Source organism: Osmerus eperlanus, chromosome 20 (genome assembly GCF_963692335.1).
Source record: "Osmerus eperlanus chromosome 20, fOsmEpe2.1, whole genome shotgun sequence".
Lineage (NCBI taxonomy): Eukaryota > Metazoa > Chordata > Actinopteri > Osmeriformes > Osmeridae > Osmerus > Osmerus eperlanus.
The window spans coordinates 9,788,091-9,813,361 of record NC_085037.1 but is presented as its reverse complement, the minus strand read 5'-3'; the positions used below and the strand labels follow the sequence as shown (position 1 = coordinate 9,813,361).

The 25,271-nt window shown below is 46.5% G+C and overlaps 1 protein-coding gene across 7 annotated transcripts in view; it reads left to right on the top strand.

Moving 5' to 3' along the window:
• Window positions 1–25,271, top strand: part of fhod3a (formin homology 2 domain containing 3a) — a 39,576-nt gene that overhangs the window by 2,254 nt on the left and 12,051 nt on the right. For 2 of the 7 annotated variants that reach the window (XM_062486570.1, XM_062486568.1), the window contains exons 2-16: window positions 2,132–2,238; window positions 3,871–3,938; window positions 18,697–18,764; window positions 19,306–19,411; window positions 20,109–20,203; window positions 20,428–20,539; window positions 20,657–20,751; window positions 20,908–21,051; window positions 21,192–21,424; window positions 22,028–22,069; window positions 22,868–22,981; window positions 23,185–23,676; window positions 24,638–24,673; window positions 24,852–24,986; window positions 25,089–25,139. In XM_062486570.1, coding sequence (XP_062342554.1) covers window positions 2,132–2,238; window positions 3,871–3,938; window positions 18,697–18,764; window positions 19,306–19,411; window positions 20,109–20,203; window positions 20,428–20,539; window positions 20,657–20,751; window positions 20,908–21,051; window positions 21,192–21,424; window positions 22,028–22,069; window positions 22,868–22,981; window positions 23,185–23,676; window positions 24,638–24,673; window positions 24,852–24,986; window positions 25,089–25,139 — 1,898 coding nt within the window. The remainder of the gene's footprint in view (window positions 1–2,131; window positions 2,239–3,870; window positions 3,939–18,696; window positions 18,765–19,305; window positions 19,412–20,108; window positions 20,204–20,427; window positions 20,540–20,656; window positions 20,752–20,907; window positions 21,052–21,191; window positions 21,425–22,027; window positions 22,070–22,867; window positions 22,982–23,184; window positions 23,677–24,637; window positions 24,674–24,851; window positions 24,987–25,088; window positions 25,140–25,271) is intronic. The other 5 variants (XM_062486571.1, XM_062486573.1, XM_062486572.1 and 2 more) reach the window with 5 other exon arrangements.

Below are 25,271 nucleotides of genomic sequence, written 5' to 3'. Positions count from 1 at the left end.
CCCTGATCTACTACAGCGGTGAAAAGAATGAGCAGTGCTTAGCCGCTTGGTCCTTAGTGAAACTCTTCGTCCTCCTCAGCGCCAAGAGAACCAGGGCATTCTCAGATTATCCTTCCTGTGACCGACTAGTTATTCCAACATCCTCTGAGATTATGATTTCAATACTTTACGTATCAGCACTAAAGGTGATCGTCAAGAAACATTCCCGTTCGAGAAAGACTATCAAAGACATTCTTGTCACAGCGTTATCCCCCATCCCCCAGCTATGCCCCAACACACACACATACACACACACACACACACACGCAAAGTCATACTTTCAGCCATGGAGACACACCCACCCTTTAGCTCCTTCCTAACTATGCTAGCTAAGACCAGGAGGCAAATATAGACAGGTTATATATAGGCAGTGAGCCCATCCATCCCCTTGTCTGTTTGTTTCCGAGCCGGTGGTGGTGGGGGGGGGGGGATTGCAGCGGTCAGCCAGTGTGTCTTGTGATCGTAGGTTTGTCCTGCTCCCAGAGTGTCGTCATGGCTCCCGACTGGACTGGCTGGATAGGATGGAGCCAGAGTGGACCAATGGGTAGTCTAGGTCAGAGATTTGAGAGTGGGGCCTTGTTCATCGATAAAGCCTTACTTCTCACCTCTCTACCTTTCAAAGCCGATCGGTTAGTGAGTCACGATCTTGCAGTTAACGGTATCACTGTCGGTGGTGCTGTGTCAGTCTAGCAGGTCAACAGGTGGTGTGAGAAGCGGTGTCGTCTCATTCTCACTGCATGGCTCAGTGTGTCAAAGCTGACAGAGACATAACACCTACGTAGATATGTTCCTGAAATGAGTTTCTGGCATGCTGGTCACCAAGGGTTGCAAGTGTTTATTCCATGTAGCAAATGTGAAACGTTGTTATAGAGCGAAGCAGTGCACAGTGTATGAGATCAAAGCACTGGAACGCACACACTCATACACAGTAATGTTAACATGTTACGTTTTCTCACACAGCTGGCTGAATGTGCCGCTTAAAAGAAAAATATATTTTTTTTTATCTCCTTCCCTGCCTCCATCCTAAACTCTTTCTCTATATAGGCCGACTGTACATGTATATATTTTCTCTTTCTCTCTCTCTCTCTCCCTCTCTCTCTCTCTCTCTCTCTCTCTCCCTCTCTCTCTCTCTCTCTCTCTCTCTTTCTCAGTAACCATGGGTTGGGTTTCATGTTCCCTTGGCTTTATTGCTACATAAGTGCTGCTGGAGTAATTCCTTTAACTGCGCTCTAATGCTGAAAACAGCACCCCAGAACACGCTGCAGCCTTCGCTGTCAGACTGTCACGCGTTCATACCCACCCTGTAAAAACATTTTATTTTTACAGGCGCAAATTGTTTTTAAAAGGGGTGTGAAGCAGACACAAGAAAACAAGAGGGGGGAAAAGGAGGGAGAGAAAATAAAGAAAGGGTAGAGAGACCAATGTCATTCCTGTGGGTGGTTTATGTACATTATACCCAGGCCTGGAGAGAAACAGAATTTACCCAGAAGCCAATTTTTTTTGTCACCATCTTAATAGGTCAACATTAAACACTGACAGGGCTGTACTGAGGAACCAAACGCACGACACACACGAGGGTCTGGATGTGCGCAGAACTTTATTTGAGAGCTGGGGAGGATGGTTGAGGGTAGCTGGTGGAGCAGGGTACCAGTATCAGGAATGGAGGACCGGGAGCAGAGATCTGGTGATAGACAGGAAACAAGAGGTAGCACAAACAACAGGCGTCGATGAGACAAACATGAAAAGCCAGGAATACAGACTTGGGGTCGGTGATTCAACAAACTGGCGAGTAGTGGATGACAATCCGGGGTTTAAGAGCTGTGGTGTTGATGAGGGAATGAGCCGCAGGTGAGTTGAGTTACCGGGAGGGAGTGAAGAAACGGAATGGATGACTGGACCTGGAATAAGCAGACTGAACAGACTAGAACCCGGTCTGGCCTAGGCCGGTGACATGACAAACACAAGTTCAGGGATATTGATTTATGAGCTTGTATTTAAATTTGATCAAATATGTATTCTTTCTCTTACCTTCTTTAACTCTTTGTTCCATCCTTCAATCAGCCTTTCATTCAGTCTGTCGTTCATCTTTCAGCTTGATGACTGTACACTGCAGCTGTCTCACAATGGGACCTACCTGGACCTGGAGTCTTCTCTGGCCGAACAGAGGGATGAGCTGGAGGGCTTCCAGGAAGACACAGGGTGAGGCTAATACATACTCTCTGTGTCTGTATCTCTCTCTCTCTGTCTCTTTTTTCTCTTCGTAATGTCTCTCGTCCTCTCAACTTCATTTCTCCCACACGTTCTCTGATTCTCTACGTTCTGAAAAAAATGGTGGAGTTGCAGGCTGCTGGATGTGGAGTTCTTGGAAGGACGAGTTCATGGAAAGTATGAACCGTCCGCTTGGAAGGACTATCATCCTTTCCAGGGAAGTTTGGAGAAGAAAGCTGGTTCTCTTCTTTCTACCTTTTTTTCAATCTACAGCTTACAACTGTCAACTGGATCAATATACGGCACAAACAAATCACACATTGTGTGACGTTTGTATGTGTGTGTGTGTGTGTGTGTGTGCATGCTTTCCCACCGTGAGACAATACTGGCTTCAAGGTGAAAGACAGGTGAATAGAGACAGGTGTGTGTCCTGAAGCAGGGGCGATCTGTGTAAACTGGTTGTCTCTAACAACCCTGCCATTTCGCTATCCCAGGTTGTGAATGTGTTTTTGATGAGGTGCTGGAGATTAATAGTATGACTCTGTAGGTTCCTGGAAACTGAGAAGCACTCATAAGGTATTAGTGCTTCATATACCTCTACTGTTCTCTTGCTGTGGGGCAAGTGATGTTTATATAGTGTCAAAGATGAATAAACCAATCACACCAAATACCTCAGCTCTGCACCACATTTATAACCCTCTTACTCTGAAGTCTAGGAAAGAGCTATGGTTTAAGGATAGGGTCAGTTGAAAAATGAAAATGTTTACCTCGCCACTTTAATGAGTTGAGAAGTGTGGGAGAAATCAAGGAATACTTATAAACCCAGACCCTGAACTGATAGTCACACCGTTCTAGTGAAGAAACAATTTCTTCCACAGAAGCTACATCAAACCGTGTCTCCCGCCAAGCCCTCAACTGAGGAGAGAAAGTCAAAAACATAGTTTTGCTCTTTGATTCTTGTTTTGTATAGAAAGCTCGACCTCAGCAGATGTTTATAAGGTAACAGGTGAAGATTTAGAGAAATGAACTTGGGAGCAGAATTCCAGAGCTTCAGTTTGTTTAATCAAATCAAAATAAACAAATCAAGTTAACATTGTGCTCTGTTTCCCTGCATGACCAATACCAGGATAAGCCTCCAACTGTGCCTTTGTTTTGGTGTCAGGAATGTATGCCAACTATAGTGTGTCTTATCTGGGCTCTGTTTGTCTATGCAATGTCAGAAGGCTGTCTGTATGTTGGTGATGGAACTGCTTCTTGTGTGTGTGTGTGTGTGTGTGTGTGCGTGTGTGTGTGTGTGTGTGCGCGTGTGTGTGTGTGTGTGTGCGTGCGCACATGTGTTGTATATGTGGGTGTGTTTGTTGTGTCTATCTGCTGTTTTTCTGTCTATTCCACTATTCCTGTTTTCAGATGGCTATCAGTACAAGGGTACAGGCCGATATGGGCCACATCCTATTATCATAAGATGTAACACATGCATGGTCTTCCATTCCTACATACGTACCGGTCTTTCTTTCTTTCTCTCTCTTGTTCTCTCTCTCGCTCGCTCTCCAGTGGATACTGTTACTGATAACGTGTCAGTCATCCCTCAAACCTGTCTTGTTCTCCCTCCCCCTCTCTCTTCAGGACCAGAGGGAAGAAGCACAGTGTTGTTCTACGCACCCAGCTGACCGTCCGTGTGCATGCCTGTATCGGTGAGTACCGTGGGGGACAGATGTTGACATCTGTCTTTAACAACACCCTGGGCTCACAGTTCAGGAAACAGGGTTCCATAAGAGTTAGCTACATACATGTTCCATGTCATGAGAGAAAACATGGCTGCCAACATGTCCCTGGGCCTGGGCCTGGATCGAGACCGAAGACCTCCCACTCTGTAGCATCCTTGGAGAGCTACAGAGGAACTAGTTTGACGGCTTTCCGTGATTTTGTCAGTCAGCGTCAATTTCACTGTTCTTCGGGGTTGCATTTTTGTTTGATTGTGCAATGTGTATGGTGTGGACGGCAGGGAGAATGGTAAAGTATGAGAGCATCTGTCTGCCTGTCTGTGTTTCTGTGTTTTTGTGTGCGTGTGTGTGTGTGTGTGTGTGTGTGCGCGCGTGTGTGAGAGACCTTCCTGAGGTTTGTCCCACTGGGGCTGGTAAAGCCATTACTGAGTGTGACGTCCTCAAGTCTCCTTAGTTTACACAGAGAGAGCGAGGGGTGGAAGGAGGGAGAGGTGGGGGTAGCTTTGAGAAAGAGAGGGGGAGAGAGACGGAGGAAAGAAATGAAAAGGACGTGTAGGAAATGTAAGCAAAAGAAGAAAGGAGCTTGAGAGGGAGGGAGAAACAGAGAAATAGAGAGAAAGAGACAGAAAAAGGGAAAGAAGAGAGCGTGTGAGAGAGAGAGACAGAGAGAGAGAGAGAGAGAGAGAGAGAGAGAGAGAGAGAGAGAGAGAGAGAGAGAGAGAGAGGGAGAGAGAGAGAGAGAGAGCCTGATATAGTGCTATGACACAGAGCAACAATGAAGTGTGCAAATCCCTATGATTTGCCTGTCTCTGTCTGCTTTACATATCTCTCTTGGTCTGTCTCATCGGTCTGTTTCTCTCACTGCTTCTCACTCCTCTCCCTGCCTCCCTCTAAAAGAGAGACTTTGGCCTTTAGGTTTCTCTCCATCGAGTTGTCTCTAAGTTTTAGTTTCTCTCTGTTCTCACTCCTGCCTGCCTTTCTCTCTTTCATTCCCTGTCTCTTTTTCTCCTTCTCTCAGTCTCTATGCCTCTACTGCATGGTGAACATTCTCTGTGCCAGTGATAGTAGGTCTAATTCTGGACTCAAGAATTGCTGGATCTCATTGGCTAAAAGCCTTCCGAGATGGTTCAAAGGTTAGGGAGGGCGGGTATGCTGTCCTAATGTGTGCATACCACACACACACACACACACAAACACAAGCATGTGCACAAACACACACAAACAGCCCTCGTGTGAGTCATGCATGTTCTTTTAATCCTAGAGGAGACGACCGAGGCTCCCGACTACTAGAAGTTGCAAACATATTGCTTATTTACCACATGTAAGGAGGTAAGGAAGGGAAGGATCTCTAGTGTGAAGGGAATGAAGAGTAGGATTGGGACACAGCCCTGCTGCATTCAGGGAGGAGGTTTAGCGGAGTCAGAGGGGAGTCAGAGACAGATGAGACCTGCTCTTAAGTGGATGAGAGGACCCAGCTTGAGACCTCAGCCACCTGCTGCATGCCTACACACACACACACACACACGCACACATACATGCATGCATTTGTACCCATGAAAACATTCCAACATACTAATGCATGCATGCTAAGCAGCACAACACACACAGAACCATGCACACACACACATGCTTGCATCTCGGCCATTTAAGCCCCATCCCCAACCCTATCTCCCCAGTGTGCATGAGTGATTGAAGTGGGGCAGGGGCGTAATCTAAATCCCCTCTCTCATGTGCACACGCAGGCACACACGGAGAGGCTTGGGTCTCTTATGTCCTGGCTGTCCTGCCATGATGAAAACGAACACCAGGCTGTGTGTTGGCACACATACTGATGTAGTGGTCTTCTCGTCCCTTCTAATTTGTCCAGCTCTGGGGTCAAACAGGTTCATTTACTCGTAAAAATGCTTTGTGTTAATACTCAGCATTGGCACAGATGCTGGACAGTCTGTCATACACACACAGACACACAGATAGACACACAGACATACACACCCTCACCCATGGGAGAGAAGGCTCTAGACTGATGGTCTTAATACCATGGCATTAACAGACATTGAGGGTATCCTACTGTCCCATAATCCAAGTGTCAGTCAGTCTGGCTCATTCAGGCCATAGATCCCCAACCATTTCTATCCTCTCACTGTGTTGTTTCATTATGACTCACTGCATGCGGACCATTAACGCATCCTTCCCTTCAGTTCTTAGTTTGGTTCTCTAATCTGTATCGTGACCTTGATTGTCATCTGATTGACCCCAAGGCGGAAAAGCTTGGCTCTACAATTGAGGATTTGCAGGTCCTGATTGCTTACTGTTTTAGGCTCTACGGATCACGCAACTGGTCTCACTGAATGGAGTGTCTTGGTTATCTGAGGATTGATAACATTACTATGGTGTACAACTGGCTGACCCTGCCGTGTATAGGCGGTGGTGGGATTACATGTGAGGAAGGATCACTTCCTGAAGTGCGTGGACTTCCTTAATCCTTGCATACATTGTTTAGGGTCAACCGAGAAATGTATTGTGATTTTCCAGGATTAGGGAAGTAAGATCAGGTAGAGATCTGGGTTTCATAGAGTCTTTGGTGACAAACGAAACCCATGCTTACACAATATCTCACAGAAGCACGTGGTGGAATTTTAATAAATGCTCATTTCATATTTGTCTTGACCACTTTATATTCAAAAGTGTTGTTCAGTAGGGCAGGGGCTTTCTTGCATCGAGGGGCCCAGTATTATAAGGAGGGGCATTAATGCTTCAGTTGTCCTAGAACATGCTTGTCTGCTAACTTGCGACTTTCTTAATGGGTTTTCCGTCGAAGATGGCATGAGGTTAGCACGGTCAGCAATGCTGTCGTCCACCCTGCTGGTGTAAGCGTTACCTCGGAGGTTCTAGAACAGCTGCGGACGCCGTCATGCCGCTGTAACAATCTGACTCTCACTGGAGGCAGAGCCTGACCCCCCAGAGATTGGGGTCGATGTTCTAGGAGTGTGTGTCTATCAGTGCACAGTGCAGTTTGGCACAGGTCAACCACTGGGGCGAGACGAAAAGTTATTACCTGACCCCCTCCCCCCACACCCCTCTGTCTTCCTGTTCCCCCCAGATCCCAGGGTTCTGTGTTAATGTTAGCCCCCACCCACCCACTCCCTCAGCTTTAGCTGCAGGACGGCATGCCTACAGCTGGCCTGACCATGTCTGAGGCTGGAGAGGGGCGGAGGGATGGAGGACAGGACTGGAGCAGGGGAGTGGAGCGTCGGCTGAATGCGGATGGGTGCGTTATCTTCGGAAAGCGTTGACAGCCTAGATACATGTGCAGTGCAGTATCGAACACCATGCAGTTAACACGGAAAGGTATAACAAAGAAGGAGTTATATAGAAGAGGGAGAATATATTATGGATTATCAGTTTCAGAAAACGGTTGATGGTGAGCATAGTAAAAGTATATCAAAGCATGTACTGTCTTCATCTCTGCCCCATCGAGACCTTACTAGAATGCCTTCTTTATAGAAAACAAAGACTGACACCAAAACACACATTTCATCCCAGTCTACATTCAGTCGTAATAGGCCACAGGCATACCCTGTTGTGTCGCTCAACAAAAGAACTGCTTTTGTGTTTGTTTGGACCCAACCCAAGCCCCAGCTGTTCTGCTTTTGGAATTCCTGTCTTTTTAAAATTTGGCTTTTATTCTGCTGAGTTTCTTCACCCCAATTATCCCACTTTAACGACCCCCTGCGGTATGGGCGGAACGTGGGGAAGGAGAGACGAGGGTGTGTGCATGTGGTGTGTGTGTAGGGGAGGGGGGGAGGTCTGTTCACATCCCTTTGATTTTCGCCAGTCATGTTTACATTTACATTTAGTCATTTAGCAGACGCTCTTATCCAGAGCGACTTACAGTAAGTACAGGGACATTCCCCCGAGGCAAGTGGGGTGAAGTGCCTTGCCCAAGGACACAACATCAGTTGGTATGACCGGGAATCGAACTGGCAACCTTCGGATTACTAGCCCGATTCCCTCACCGCTCGGCCATGTTGTTGCATTACAAATTAGCAAGTTGCCAAGAGCATGGAACGAGAACTGCATGTCATTCTCCCTCTCGCTCTTTATATCTACCTCTCTTTCAGGAGGAGTAACAGTTTCCCATATCATCCTACCCTCTTCCTCTCTCTCTCCTTCCTTTCCTCCCACCCTTTACCTCCTTCCTGCCCATCCGTGCAGAATCTTGCACAGCGATGTTGAAACCAGCCAATCGACCTGGACAGTGATACCAGAAACACGCAAAGACACACAACACGATCATGTGATTGCACGGCAGTCTCTGCGAAGTCTCTCTGAACGTCCTTCACTTTCAGTAATACAGGAGCCTACGTAGAAGTAGAAGGGAACTAAATGAATGATTGAATGAAAAAAAGGAAAGAGAGAGATTTGATGTGCATGGCTGGGCACAAGAGAGCTAGGTCATGGTACATAATAGAAGAGGGTGACAGACAAAGATCATTGTTGTAAATGTGGTGGACAACCTTAATGACCCGCAGAGACTGAGGTCGCACTGTAAACCTTGCGAATTAGTACGGCTCCATCCAGCTACTCTGTTCTGCTGACACTCCGGTTCCACCGCTGGAACACTGACTAAGTGTCTTGTGTTTTTCATCCCTCACATTTTGCCCTCTTTTCACTTGTTTCTTTTCTGGTCTCCTCCTGGTTTTAGATCGAGCCCAAATCATTACTGTGGTCCGCATGCAGCATGTATGCTCATGTCTGTTTCACAACCAGTCAGGACCAGTCACCCACTCTTTGTTCTGCTGATGCTGTGATACCCTGCAATGTGTGTGTGCATGTGTGTGTGTGTTTGAATGTGAGAGAGATCAGGCATTCGGATAACACCCCAGTGTTAGTATTTTTGTTCTGCTGACTCATTACAAATAATCACCCATCATGCATTTTAGCACACAACACACACCCTCCTCTTTCATCCCTCGTTCACAGGGAGAGATGGAGCGAGGGAATCTCTCACAGCAAAGGCCCTCAGGAGAGACTGGTGGTATTTCGCCCTCATGAGTCATGCTCTACCGACACCTAGATGGAAAGATGGAGGGCGAGAGGAGTGGATGGATTGATGAGGCAGGAGGGATGAAGGTGTGGAGGGGTAGAAGTGTAGGATGGAGGGGTCAGGAAGGACGAGAGAATTAAGTGGCGTATGGTTAGATGGAAAGTAGAGTTAGCTATTCACGTCATTACTGTGTTGGGCAACCTTTGGACGATGTAACTGAGATGTCGTAAACAGAAATGTTTTTTTACGTCGCACCTGTCTTAAATGTTGCAATGCACAAATGTTACACAATTGAAACATCTTGGACAAGAGTCTCACTGGAGCAATACATGTCCACGTGTTCAGCAGGAGGGAGGAAGATGGGAGTGAGGGATGGCACGGGGTATAATGGATTTAGGGGATGTATATAGAGAGACTGAGAGAGAGAGAAAGAGAGAGAGGGAGAGGGAGAGAGAGGGAGAGGGGTGGCAGGTACGCGTTCCAAAGGGCTGACTGGAAAATCCATTTGCAGAGGAAACAGAAGGGAAAACGTAGCAAGAGGAAACACACCTGCCACAGAGACAGAACACTTGGCCCTGAGCTCTACCAGTTATGTAATAATCCCCCTACTAACAGGTCAGGTACTGGAGAGAGAGAAAAAGTGAGAGATAGAGAAAGACACAGAGACAGGCACATACTGGAGATAGAGACAGTGACAGAGACACGTAGAGACAGGAAGGGCCAGAGGGACAGGTAGAGGAAGGTATAGAGGAAGAAGAAAGACTGATGTAGGCCTGCTGTGCAGCAAATCGTGGGTTTGAGCGTCATGTGAGAGGAGGCTCTCTGAATCACTGTGTTACCACCAGTCTGTCTGAACCTCAGAACCATCAACATGTTGACACAGGAACAAAAACAGATCGGTTAAATTTAGAAGTAGTGAAAAGGAGGAAGAGAGAGAGAGAGACAGAGAGAGAGGGATGAGTGCAGGGGGGGAAATAGACAGACAGGAATAGAAGTAATAGAAGTAATGAGAGTGGAAGAATGAATGATAAGAGAAAAGACAGCACAAAAAAAGAGGAGAAATCCTTGATATAAGCGAAAGGGATCAAATAATAATCTTGTGTTTTCCGCTACTGTGAGTGTAGAGGCTCTTTTTACTGTAGATTTACTGTACATCGTACAGCTCATGTTCAGTATACATTCTGTACAGTATATTCATGCCTTGTCGCCCCCCATGATCTAACAAGGCGTTATCCTACTTGACCCTGAGGTCGTCCTAAAACTGTTAGCACCCCACTCTCATGCAGCTAGCATTCCACGACTATATACTTTGCATTCACTCACTCTCACACACAGACACACCAAACACACACACACACATCTCTAACCCTAACCCTCCAGCAACAGGTGGAAGCCAAACAGAGGGGCTGACACACCAACACGACGCACCTTCCCCAGGCGCTCTCATCGAGCCCCCTGGACCCCATGTCCCCTGGGTTTGGGGTCACTGTCCCGTTCAGAAGCACATGTGTCTACACACAATCACTTGCACCCTCACACGCAAACACGCGCACAGACACGTGTATAGGAGACGAAGGGAAGCGTTGCAAAAGTGAAGTATACAATCATCCCACTTAACAGCCCACCAAGCAACGGCAAAGTACTGTATTTGTCCCTCTCTCCCAGTCTCTCCCTCTTTCTCTCTATATCTCTCTCTCTCCCAGTCTCTCTCTCTCTCCCAGTCTCTCTCTCTCTCCCAGTCTCTCTCTCCCAGTCTCTCTCTCCCAGTCTCTCTCTCCCAGTCTCTCTCTCCCAGTCTCTCTCTCTCCCAGTCTCTCTCTCTCTCTCTCTCTCTCTCTCTCTCTCTCTCTCTCTCTCTCTCTCTCTCTCTCTCTCTCTCTCTCTCTCTCTCTCTCTCTGATCCAGCATTCTCCCAGTAATTACATCATAACCATTGAGTCGGTGCTTGAGAGTAGAGGTACAGTAGATGGATGGCTGGGGACAACAGTACACAGTTTGTCATTGTATTGAAACTCAACATGTTTTTGAATAGACGCTCATGGCTCCATGCATGCACGTTGAAATGGTGGGGTGAGCCATGACAATACTCACAAACACCATTGTATCTGTCTGCAGCAGAGAATTAGGTCACACTTTTCAAACATGCGCTCCAACTCTTACATTGCCCTGTATACTGTATAGTCGCGGCAATGGCAACTATACTATGTCAACCACTTACTAGCACAGTTAGTGTTTTAGTAAAAATTGTACATTATTCTGGGGCATCTTTGGCCAGTTTTTATAAAAGGTAAACACTAAACAGTTTTTACTAATTGAACCTTGACGTTTTTTTATTTGAATGTGAATGTGAGAATAGATTTAGCTGCGTTTCAGCATGTGGTGATGTGTTTTCCTCTATGGTGCCAGTATCAAAACAACAAGAGGCAGTGTCAATACAGGGTAGGACTGTTTCTAGCCCTGGCTTCTAACCTGTCATCGCCGTGGTAACATACAGTGGGAAAAGGCCCGGCAACATGTCGTTTGAAGTTCCTGCTCTGTGCGTCAGACCTAAGAAAAGCATGTTTTTTTGTTTGCATTTGTTTGTTTGTTGGAGTATTTGCTCGTTTGTTTATTTGCATGTTTATTTATTTGCTTATGTCAGTGTGTATATTGAGAGACAGAGAAAAATCGAAACAGAGAGAGAGTGTTTATGCATGTGTGTGACTGTTTGTGCGTGTGTTTGCGTGCACCAGGAGTTCCTGAGGGTATTTTAGTCTTGCTATGCCAGGGGCAAGTGAAGGGCATCTGGGCCATGGGAGGTGAGGAGGGGGTTGAGTGACTGGGTAGACAGGAGAGGAGCCTGGAGACGTGGCATTTACGAACCCCATTTCACAACTGAATAGAGGATAACACAAAATGTCATAGTCATTAGTGTGTGTGTGTGTGTGTGTGTGTGTGTGTGTGTGTGTGTGTGTGTGTGTGTGTGTGTGTGTGTGTGTGTGTGTGTGTGTGTGTGTGTGTGTGTGTGTGTGTGCGTGCGTGTTTGGAATCATACAAGAAGTAAACAAAGAAAAAATCTACCTAGTGAAAATGTTACTCCATGTGTGTCCATGCTGAGACAAATGTAATCTCTGTCTGAGCCTGAATCGCTGTTCAGTAAATCTCTGGAGTCACTGAGCGTTAAGACTAACCTCGGGTGTCTGTTTAGGAGATCCTGCAACACACACACACATACACTCACATACACACCTAGTCTCACGCTGGGGCCAAGACCAACACACAAAAAATAGACAGTCAAAAAATAGCAGTGTTGCTGTCATAAGAGGTCAACATTATCCAGGCCTGAAGCATGTCCTCCTTACTGTGGGGATAATGTTGGATGATAATCTAAATATATAAAATGTGTTTGAAATGTGATCTACAAATGAATTGATCCATAGTAGCCTAACATGTCATTTATCCTTTCACACTTCCTGCTCTCTAGCTATCCCTCTGTCTGTCTTTCCTCACCCACCATAAGCATGCACATGCATGAAAACCCACATACACCCACATTTACAGTAACACACACAGTGCACCGCATGAACTGTGCTGGGCGTTAACCCAACACCGGTTGGGCTTACTGTATATGTGATACCCCCCCCCCCCCCCCCCCCTCTATATTTAGGCTGCTATCAGTTCTCAGACCGGAGAACTCCCCAGGATTAGAACACCAGCTCTCTGACTGGTCTGACCACTCACCCCCTTATTTTAGTTCCCACTGTGGGGGCTGTGGTTGAAATGGAACTGAATGATAGGCCCCAGCCAGAGAGTGGCTTTTTTGAGGGGTGGTATAAAATCCTCCGGAACCACGAGTCAGCAGTTCTAATAACTTGGATTAATGCTAGACCCCCTGCTGTGTCTCTTTGAAATGGTTCCCCTCTGTCTGACCCACTGACAGTTGTGTTGTTCTGAAATAATTCCCCCTGCTTGACCTAGTCATCAGTTTCCCTGGAAATGTCTTCCCTCTCAACTTCCCTATCGTGTTACACTGAAATGTTTCCCCCTAGCTAAACTAGTATGTAGTCTGATCTTTGTGGCCTGACTCGGTGGTCCCATAAATGCCCTTTTCCCCTTCTCAGTGACCTGACTGTAACAGTATGTCACTGGCTGCCCCCCTGTGGGGTTTAGTCAGGCGTGGATTCTTGTTAGCCTTGGCAACAATCATATACATTTTAGTTTATCATTGTTGGTCTGAATATTGACATAGAGTCGAACAGTATTTCTAGTCGACATTATAGCCAAATTCATTTGGGAATTCTTACACTGCAAAAGTTCAACCAAAAGCTAATGTAGCATTAGTGCTGATGGCAGTGTAAATACAATGGTTATGGATTAGCCATAGCGTTATTCTCAGCTAGCTGTTTCTGTGTTGAGATGCTAACATTGAGGGATTTATCACAGCCAAGGGGGTCACAGAGATAATCTCATTAGCCCGGAGAAGAAGGAAGAAGCTGACCGCTTGTGAACGACTTAACAGAGAGGATAGACAGAGACAGAGAAGGAATCCTGCCTCACCGAACACACACATGGTGTACACACACACACACACACATGGTGAACACACACACATGGTGAACACACACACATGGTGTACACACACACATGGTGAACACACACATGGTGTACACACACACAACAGCATGCATTCGAGCACACCAGCAGCCAATAGATACAACAGGCTTGCATGCACGCCTGGCCTGTCACTCACCTGCCCTTGGAGACCAATCTATTTCCTCAAACCTGAATGTTGGCTTGAATTCAATCTGACTACGGTCTCGAATTCTTTGCACGGCCATTTTGTTGATGCAGAAAGCATTTAATTCTAGATGCTAACCTGTTATTTGACTAAACAGTTTGAGTAGTCCATCAGCGACATGCCTATAGTCCACATACACACACACCAGACACACACACACACACTCAGGCCCAACACAGTAACCGGACTCTTGTGTCCATGCCACACTTTCAGATAATGCTCTAATTATAGAGCTGTAGAAGGGAATGTACTCTGCACCCTCCTTGACTTGAAGCGGTTTGAATCTGGAATTGAATAGACAGTACTGAGGTTTATAGAGTTCTCAGCTGTGGCGAAGCAGAGTGAATTCACTATCGTGTTGTTATTTTGTTAAGCTGGAAGTGTAAATTAAAAAGGCAAATGGGTGGGATGTGTGTACGTATGTGTGTGTGTACGTGTGTGTGTGTGTGTGTGTGTGTGTGTGTGTGTGTGTGTGTGTGTGTGAGTGTGTGCCCCAATGAGGTCATGGTGAAAAACTGTGAACAGGAACTCAGAGTCCTTGAAAACAAAACTGTAAAATTCAAAGACAACCCTATAAATGGAAGCTAGTTCCTTATTTATCTGTTGGTGCTCTCATAAGAAGACAGGAAAACAGACAGAAACAGACAATTACATCCAATCACATATACAAATATAAACACTAATACATACACACTCTGACACCCTATCTCTTTCTCTCTCACACACACACTCACACAAACACACACTCTTCAGCTTCCCCCGTGACAGCAATAAAAATACAGGGCCAGGAAAGACAGAGTGACAGCGAGGTATTAAAAAGAAACAGATGATATCCACACTATGTGAGCTTCATCTCCTTCCTTCTTCACCTTTCTCCTCACTCCCTTCTTCACCTCTCTCCTCACTCCCTTCTTCACCTCTCTCCTCACTCCCTTCTTCACCTCTCTCCTCACTCCCTTCTTCATCTCTCTCCTCACTCCCTTCTTCCTTTCCTAACTTGACAGGTGAGGTGGAAATTGGCATGGCTGACATGTCTTTTGCTGTTAGCTTAGTATCCCTAAGCTTAGACTCTTAAAATGTAGAGGTGTTGCATCCGTTTATGCTTCTCCAAGCTGTGAGACCTTAAGGTCAAAGGTCAGAGTGATTGTGTTTGGTTTGCTTATTGGTTGAATCGAGCTGTCTCTTCTCTTTATCCTGCTGGTATTTAGACAGCTGGAGCTGTTAGCTCTAGAGGGAAAAGGGTCCATTGATTGTTTACATATTGTCAAGCAAGCTTATTTACATTAGAGGCAAAAAGTAATTAGCTTGACAGCACATTGTTATGGTCATATTATTGGACTATTATAGTGTGTCCTAGTGCTGATGGTCGCCTGGGGCTATGTTAATTGTGTTAAACTCAGGGACTGCGTGTGTGTTCCAGTGTCTCTCTCCCCAACCTGTCTGCCTCTCAACCTGTCTGCCTCTCAACCTGTCTGCCTCTCAACCTGTCTGCCTCTCAACCTGTCTTCCTCTCATGTACCTTGCAGAGCAAACTTGAGACCTCGACACAACACTGGTGTTAATTTGGTAGACGCTGCACCCCAACACCCACACACACACACACACACACACACACAGATGTACAGTCATCTCCCTCCTCTCTGTATTTCATGTATTTACTGAATGTGCCCTGTACGCTGCCCAGCATCTGGCATATAATTAAGCCAACTATAAACACTGGAGTAGATGATGCTTTAGTCAGTTATCAGTGCTGTTGACATGCTCCTGAGCCGGTGGCCATTTTGGTAAAGGTTACTGTGATAACACACTCGATGTGTGATGAAGAACATGACAGGGTGGCTAACGGTCAGGACAGAACAGGCCGTCTGAACAACATGTCACTTGACTTCCAGGGAAGGTCAGACAATGTTGAGGAAGTTGGTCTGTGTTTGACAGGTGAAACTGGAATATTCCAGACTGTTCCGGAATGTGTGGATGTGTTCCAGTTTGACAGGGATGTAGGTCTTAACAGATGCTTCCTGTCTCCTTATCCCTTGTTTTGTAGCAAAAAAAGGATACATATCTTATCTTCTTATCTTCACGAATGATCAGGCATTCAGAGAGAGCAAGAGAGAGGGAGGGTGAGAGCAAGAGAGAGAAATATAGGGAGGGTGAGAGAGAGATGGAAACAGTGAGAGTATATACAATAATAAACCACCAGAGTTATGTTTGAACCCCTGTGGTAGACTTAATCCCAAAAAAATTCTCACCAACTTTGCTTCCAGAGTTAATAATGTTATTGATGATGCCTGGCCCTGAGGCCGTGTTTCCACGGACACCAGAGTTTCCTATTGACCAGTCCCTGAGCACCGCAGAGTCACATGGTGGGATCGGAGCCAATTATTGGTTGATTGAACGTATTCTGATTAGCAAGCTCTGCTCATTGATTATGTAAATGGATGGGCCCTTGGGGTAGGTCAGCTGGGCTTTACACACATGAGAGAGTGAGCTGAGAGTGAGCTGGCTGTGGTGGCCTGAGGCACCTCCTGTGTTACAAGTGATCCATGTCCCCCGCGGGGAAGGACTTTGATGAAACACCCGATTTGTTTGATGGTCTGTTTCCTGTTGTGGCTGCTGATTACATCCCTTGTGCCCTATTCTTTCGCAATGGGTGGTGAGTACCGTGGGATGAGATTATATGACTGAAAAGGAAGAAAATGGAGAGACTTATTCAGATGTTCTTTGCAACAGGCCAAGGCTAGTGTCCCCCCCCCCCCCATACTGTACTTTTTAAATCAAGTCACACACCTTGTAGTTATATGCAGTTGCTACTGTAGGACATTTAAATGTAGGTGGGCTTTCATAGACAAAACAGAAAAAGTGTTGTGGGCCTCCAGAGAGGGAATTTCCCGTGTAGTCTCTTGCCAGCAGAGGAAGCTCTCTCCTCCTCGGCTGTTTGTGTTTACCCAGAAACACTTGGCCGCCTTGTCTCTCTCTCAGGCACAGACTGTGGTCCCTATCGGTCCTCCTCTTGCCTTTCTTCCTCTCTTGCATAGTCATTATGGTCGTTTTTCTTTCCATTTTCCGTTCTTTTTTTCTTTTTCTATTTTTCTCTTCTGTATTTATCCTCTCTCAACACTTTTGACTTGGAGTAAAGGCCCTCGTATTTTCTGTGACAATTTCATTATTCCGTAATTATTATTTTATTGACATATTTTATACTGTGCTGTGTTTCATACCGTCATTCTCTAAATACCGGCCATTCGCTGTCAGCCCACTGCATTGTCACAGATGTGTGTCATGAATGCAGACAGTTGTTTCTCATGGATGATCTCACATAGAGGGTCTTACTGACAGGCAGACACACTCAAAAGACTGTGTGGGATGAGAATGAGTCTTGTCTATGTCTTTGACCCTGGGAATATCCTGGTTCCAACATTCTAGAAAGTTCTTCGAATTGGCAAGGTAGCTTTTCTCAGGGAATACAAATCTAGAATCAGATGTTTAATTGTGTCCTAATTGTCACTGATCAGAAAATATACTTATCACTGTTCCTAAATCAGTGTCTAGGGTAACTTTACCCTTACCTGTTTTTTGGTTTGGGTTGAGAAGATCTCCACCTGGTTAGCCATAGTTGTGAGCTCCGAAAAGTCAGGTCAGATCAGAGCCAGGTTAGCCCATGTCTGGGCCCACACCTCGGGGCTTGTCCCCTGGTCTGGCCTGCCCTGTCCAGACCCCACTGATGGAGGGAATTAATGAACACACCCAAACCAAGGGGATTTAACACACACTCCTCACAGATTGTGTGAAACACACACACATTGTTACGGTGGCACAGAAGAACCTTCATAGCAATTTGATTCTAATCTGTGACCGAGAGCTTTCCGTGTTGTGACCTGAATAGCTCTCTGCTGAAGCTCAGCCAGCGAGTCATTAACATTCCAATACTGCACTAATCACCACCACTCTGTGTGTGTGTCTGTGTGTGTCAATTTGTGTATGTGTTGTGCTTGGCTGTGTGCTTGTCCCTGCCCACTTAGAATGGAGACAGTGTGTATTGATGTGTTATTGTCTGTCTGATTCAAACCAATCAAAATCAAGTGCTGCCTCAGGTGATTAGTGAAGTGTAATGTGATTAGTCACGTTCCCTGATTAGAATCCAGTCCAGAAATATGTACATCAGAGCATTCATTTAGTAGTTGGTATATCAGTTGTCATCTCATGTCTCAGGGAAAGTGTACGGCATTAGTGCACATGTAACTATGTGAAGCATCTATCTAACTGTGTAGTGAACCTGTGAGTATGTGTATGTACAGACTACTTAAATGTACAGTATGTGTGTGTGCTGTACTGTATATACTGTGAGGGCTCTGTGTTCCTGGACTGCATGTACAGGCTGCATGCTCGAGGGAGACATGAAGCAGGTACTGATGGAGTAGACACACACAGCTGGGAATCTAAACTAACTCAACTTTCTGCCCGACCTCCCTTTCTCTCTTCCTCTCTCTCTTTCTCTCTTCCTCTCTCTCTTCCCCCCTCTCTCTCATCCTCTCTCTCTCTCTTTTCCCCCCTCTCTCTCATCCTCTCTCTCTCTTCCCCCCTCTCTCTCATCCTCTTTCTCTCTTCCCCCCTCTCTCTCATCCTCTCTCTCTTCCCCCTCTCTTCTTCTCTCTCTCTTCCCCCCTCTCTCTCATCCTCTCTCTCTCTTTCCCCCCCTCTCTCTCATCCTCTCTCTCTCTTCCCCCTCTCTCTCTTCCTCTCTCTCTTCCCCCCTCTCTCTCTTCCTCTCTCTCTTCCCCCTCTCTCTCATCCTCTCTCTCTCTTCTCCCCGCTCTCTCATCCTCTCTCTCTCTTCCCCCTCTCTCTCTCTTCCCCCTCTCTCTCTTCCTCTCTCTTCCCCCCTCTCTCTCATCCTCTCTCTGCAGAAAAACTCTACAATTCAAATGGACGTGACTTAAGGAGGGCACTGTTTTCTCTGAAGCAGATATTTCAGGTAAAACACACACACACAAACCTTCACTGAGTCACTCTGTTGTAGTTGACTGAATCAGTGACAGTCACAGTGGGTCATTGTGGCAACAGCTGTCTGTTTCCGTGACGACAGTCAGCTCCACGTGGCCTGACAGAGTGTGTATATGTGTGTGTCTGTGGGTAAACCTTTATTTTAGGATGAAAGTACTTCAAAGCCACAGAGAGTTTATCTACACACACCTTGCACACAAACACACATGCGCATACATGCACACAAACACACATACTTACGCACACACACCCACATAAAGGCAGTTAGTGCATATGCTAGATCTCATACAACACACAACTTAATGAATGTTAATCTCCTTTCACCCTCATGCCCATATAACTACCGTATGCTGATTTTTGTTAAATCAATGAAAACTACCACATGGAGAATGTGTTTTAGCAAATCCAATTATCGGTAGTTTTTGTTCAGTTTAAAACATCTAGCCCTTTACTGCCACCCATTGTTCACAAAAAAGATTGCTGCCAAATGGGAATGGCTGTGTGTGTTACAGGATGATAAGGACCTGGTTCACCAGTTTGTGATGGCTGAGGGTCTGACATGTCTCATCAAGGTCGGAGCAGAGGCCGACCAGAACTACCAGAACTACATTCTCAGGGGTATGTACACACACACACACACACACACACACACACACACACATACACATACACACACATCTGTGTATATCATATCCACATAGAAACACCTGTCAGTGTTAATTGTTCTGTTGTAAACACAATTACAATGTTTATATATGTTATTAATTGGCTATTGATGGCTCTGCATTTCACCATGACAAATATGAGTCACTAATAGTCAGAGTAGTCGTCCCACTCGTAACAGGACACCACTAATGTCGTATAGGAGGGACCCCTGAACTTAGATATTTGAGTGTGTGCTCCCCAGAGTACCTCAGCTGTGCGGCATACCCCTAAAACACCCACTCCAGTAAATGTAGGTTAACAGGCTGTGCCATGAAAAGGGATACTTTCCCAGCGCACATGTGTGAACAATCCACACGCATGTTTTGATTGGTTTAACAAGCAAGTAAGTGTGTGTAGACATGTGCCTATGACACAAGTGTTCAAAAATGCACAGTGTCGGTGCGCTGTGAAAATGGATGTCTAGCGCTTGGAAAAACATTCTGACTCTCCATCTCTTTTCCTACCTCTCTTGTTCCCTTTGTTTCTCTCTCCTTCTCTCTCTTTCCATGTTTTTCTGTCTTTCTCTCCTTCCCTCTCGCTCTCTCGTTCTCTCTCTCTTCCTCCCACTTTCTTTCCCACTCTCTCTTTCTCTGCCTTTCTGTGTCTCCAGCTCTGGGACAAATCATGCTGTATGTGGATGGGATGCATGGGGTCATAGGTCACGCTGAGACCCTCCAGTGGCTGTACACTCTCATCGGATCAAAGGTAAATTGCTATTAAACGCACGATCACAGTCATGAGAACACGTGCATGATGGGAAAACAAAGTCTGTTTCTATCTGGATTTTGGTTTCACACAGGTTTGAACAGATTCACACAGGAACACACACTCACTCACAGCTCAAACGTCAGACGCACACACCCACGCAGGGTCTGTGTCATCCTGCATGTGATTATGTTGTGCCCGCACTTGTGTGTGTGTGTGTGTAGTTCCGGCTGGTGGTGAAGACTGCTCTGAAGCTGTTGCTGGTGTTCGTGGAGTACTCAGAGTCCAACGCCGCGCTGCTCTTACAGGCCATCACTGCTGTGGACACCAAGAGAGGTAGGCCGGTGTACACACACACCAAAGCACGTTCACCACTGCCTACATACTCCGCCTCTCCCTGTCTGACTAACACCAAGATAATGCTCGGACTCACGCCTGACGGTTGCTCTGCAGGCTGTAAGCAGTGGGCCAATGCCATGGAGATCTTGGATGAGAAGGATGGCGTGGACACAGAGCTGCTGGTCTATGCCATGACCCTCATCAATAAGGTAGCTTTTAAAAGCGACCTTAAAAGCTAAGAGCTTGTGACAAAATGAATGTGGAGAACGCTGTGAAGAATGACTTTTCATCAATTATCGGTCGCTATCTTGTATCTGCTCCTTCACTCCCCCACCCCACCCCCACCCCACCCACTCCACCCCCAGACCCTGGGTGCGCTGCCAGACCAGGACTCCTTCTATGACATGGTGGACTGTCTGGAGGAGCAGGGGATGGAGGTGGTGTCCAGCAGACACCTGGGCAGGAAAGGCACTGACCTGGACCTGGTGGAGCAGCTCAACATCTACGAGGTCAGCGCACACTCACAGACGCATACACACACACATTCGCACACACACACGCATTCAGACACACGCATCCATTCACTCACAGACACACACATACACACAAGTATGTTCAAACAAACATTGTCACCCATGACCCCCCCTAGGCGACCTTACGTCACGAGGATGGAGATGACGACAGCAAGCTCCCTCCAATGGGGCGTAAGGACAGCCGGCGAGCCAGCCTTGGGGGTGGGGACAAGAGGAGGGGCCTAGAGAGGAGGCGGAGCCGCAGACACTCTCTGGGGCGGTCGGGGAACGCCTCCCCCTGCAGCCCTGCGTCTCCAAGGAGAGGCTTCCAGCCCTTCACCGGCCAGAGAGCAGAGGACATGAGTGAGAGGTGAGCGAGGCGGGAGAGCGAGGGAGGAGTGGGGAGAGAAGGAACAGAGGGATATGAGAGGGCAAGATCCCAGCTCTTGGAGAGAGAATTGAGCGACAGCAGTGATATAAGAAGACTTTATTCAGCTGATCATGTTTTTCATTGCAAGGTTGACATTGTGGTTACAGTGTCCATTTCCTACTTTAGAGCACTGTCAATGTCCCTTCCAACCATGTAAGTTTCAGAGGTCACACAGGGGTCACTGGTTGATCTGTGAGAAAGGCCTCTCTCACCTTTGCCATCGCTATACTTTTGCTAACAATAGTAATAATGACTCACCCAAATATACTGTGCTGTACACATTGTGTGGTGTGTTGTAACACCTGACACAGTGTGCAGTTAGTTCACCTGTAAGAGTTTACATTTCATATTGTCACACAGGAGGTCTTCACAGGTAAATTCCTCATCTCCCTTTCCCCTCAAATCCTTTAATATCATCGGTCCATCTGTCTTTTCTTGTATTCTCTCTCCTCCTCCGTATCTATCAACCCCTTTACTTCACTTCCATGCTTCTTTCTTCACCTTATCTCCTTCACCTCCTCCTTCTCACCTCCCCCACCTCAGTCTGCAGGGTGTAAACGAGGCAGACTTTGCCCCCTGGCCTGTGTAAGTACTACACTGAAACAATCCACAAATCTCTGCTGTGACGGCACTCAACATAACAGCATGGCTATAATGCCGAGGCCTGCATCTGTCTTCAGATAGGAGGATTAACGTGTGTGTTGTCTGTTTGATGGATGTAAGTTATGGGGTTTATCAAGGGAATATATCTGGGATCATCTCTTCTCACACTCATACACACACACACACACTTTTATTACTATCCCGTCAGCCCCACACATGGTTCTGGTCTGATGGAACAGCATCTGGTGAACACACATGTGCGCCCCTAACTGTGACATCTGGTTTTTAACTGTTCAAACACTTCCTGGTTTAGACCACTGGCTGCAGGTCAGTTCTGAGACATTGCTCATGTCTTTGTGGTTGGCAGTCGAAAGGAAGAGCAGCTGATCTGTAGTCAGTTCACAGGATCAGAGTTTGTTCTCCATCCTCGTCTTCTGCCAGTCAAACTAACTCTAGCAGAATTGTAGAAAATAGAGTCTACCTATTTTTCCGTCTTTCTCTCAATTCCTCTTTCTTTTTCCTGATTCTTTCTTTTCCTTTTTTTTATCTGTCTGTTTATACATGAATTGTGGGTGTCTATTACCTTGGGTGTTGTTCCTTTTTCGTTTCAACCTGTCCCTCTGTCCTCATTTTCTTACTCTTCTCTCTGTTCTACTGTGTCAATTCATCTGTGCATCATTGTCTTTCTGTCCCTTCCTTCATCTTATTTCTCTCCCTCCATCGTCAATGTTTTCCCCGTCCCTCCCTCCCTCCCTCCTCCTCGCTCCCCGACCTCCACAGAGAGGAGGAATATGAGGAGGAAGAGGAGGCAGAGGAAGATGAACCTCCAATCACAGAGTCCGATTCTGATGAGAAGGAGGGGGCAGATAAAGGGTCTAGTCAGACCACGCCCAGGTATTAAAGGGACGCCTGAGATATAGATCTCCATATCGAATTCCTTTCTTAAAAGAATGATGGGAACTGTAGTTCATCGCTCTGTATAATGTTGCTCATCCCCCTCCTGAAGCTTGAAATCTGTGATGGTAACAATCATTATTATTGAGTCCTTACGTTTACACTCATCCTCCGCTCTTCTCCATCCATCCCTCTATCCCCAGCCAATCAGTTACAAACCACACACCCAGTATTTACAGAACACACCTTCAGTCCAGCACCGTTGCTTCGGGAAAAGACAAATTGGGGAAAGTAAGAGAGGAAGAGGAGAACAAGAAGACGAGGAGGCCCCCGCCACCACCACCAATACCTCCATCGCTGGCATACCACGTTCCTGCTCCCTCCCTCCCCGCCCCCACCATCCCTGCCCCCTCCCCCCCTGCCCTAACTATTCCTGCCCCCTCACCTGCTACCCCTCCCAAGCCTCCCCTCCAGCCCTCTCTTCTGGCGACCCTCATGGCGAGGAAGAAGTCGATTGTGACTGTTCCTGCCACTTTGGAAGTCAGTCCACCCTCGAGAGGCATGTCGCGAAACTCCCCTGATCGCCTCCCCTACCTCCCCCAATCGCCCTTCCACCTCTTCTCCTACGACTTGGACGAGGAGCGCACGCCTCCAGCTCCACCCAAACAGAAGGAGGACTCCGAGACAGCTGTCAGGTCAGAGGAACAAGGATGACTGTGTCCTTGAGTTCACAGTAGAGTCAAGAAACAGGATGTCACAATGGAGATGTGCTTTGCTCACCTGCACCTCAAGACTCTTCCTTCACCTCTTCCAGCGTTTAAAGCTTCTGCTCACAATTTCCTCTCACTTCCTCCTTTCTTTTCGTCACCTTTTATCACATCCTTGCCGTCTTCCTTTGCACAAGAACCACACCTAAATTGTTATTATTCAAGTGTTTCTATTTCCAGTGCTTGACACCTTTGAACCTGTGTCAGTTCCTTCACGGATTGGATTCTCTCCTCCTTTGCACTTGCCTCCTTTCTTTGTTCTTTCACCTTTTCACGTTCCACACTATCGGCCTCTTCTCACCATGTATCCTTGTTCTCAAACCTTCTCCTCACACTGTCTGCCTGCTGAACATCACACCATGTCTTGATTCTCCTGCTACCTCCCACTTCCTCTGCTGTCATTCAGGTTTTGCTGCTTTTCCCAACGCCTTGTGTTTTGTTGGTGTGTGCATGTGTGTACTGGAAATTTGTGTGTGAGTGTGTGTGTTTGTGTAGATGCATGGCTACTGCGGTACAAGTTCTTGAACTGTACCGTTTCTGTGCTACTGCAGTTTTAACTCTACCCCACTAGCCTGTTTAAAAAAAAAATCTGGACAGAGATAGTACTTGCCACTCGTTTAAATATAGTGATAAAAATTCATACAAATTTGATGGAGTTATGAATCCAGTCATTATCTAACGCTAATGGTTCCACCAATGGTTTGTCCCTATTATCTTTCTTACAGATATTAGCTAACACTGGTAGCTAGAGGTTAAGCAATATGCTGATTCCAGTCTTTGACTAATAGCACTGCTAAGTTTAGTTTAGTTTACAAGGGGTCCAACTCGTTTGTCACTCTGCAGTCACTAAACTTAATTTGGTGTCACCCTCTCACTTGTCTCTGCATAGAAACGGAGGTCAGAAGTCCTCTGCCTCAAACTCAAGGTAATCACTTTACGCTCACCTACAGCCAGAGATCCGTGTACAAACACGTGCACACATTTCAAGACACGCACAGATGCGAACAAAATAATAAAAAAATTATCTCTATATCTCACTAATTTTGCTCTCTCTCTCTCTCTCTCTCTCTCTCTCTCTCTCTCTCTCTCTCTCTCTCTCTCAGGCCTGCCCTGGGAGGTCTCCTCTCCTCCTCGTACAAGCAGCACCAGGAGTCTCTGGCGGCCGAGAGAGAGCGCCGCCGTGTGGAGAGAGAGGAGCGGCTGCAGAGGATAGAGAGGGAGGAGAGGAACAAACACAGGTGCTCCATCTGAAAAACATTTGGCCTTTACTGTAAGTTAGGCTTTCACTGCTTTTCATTTAACATTTGTATTTATTTATATCTGTCTATTTATTTGTTTAGTCGAGACTATGTTGACAAAATGGAGGAGGCCAGGCATGCCCGAGAGGAGAGGTAAGTGACAAAACCATTCCATACGCACACACACACACACACAACATAAACACACACACAAGTGTCGGCCTCTTAGGGGGTGTTTTACCATGTGTTTGGGAAGAGGTTCATTGTGATAGTGTAATTGCTGAC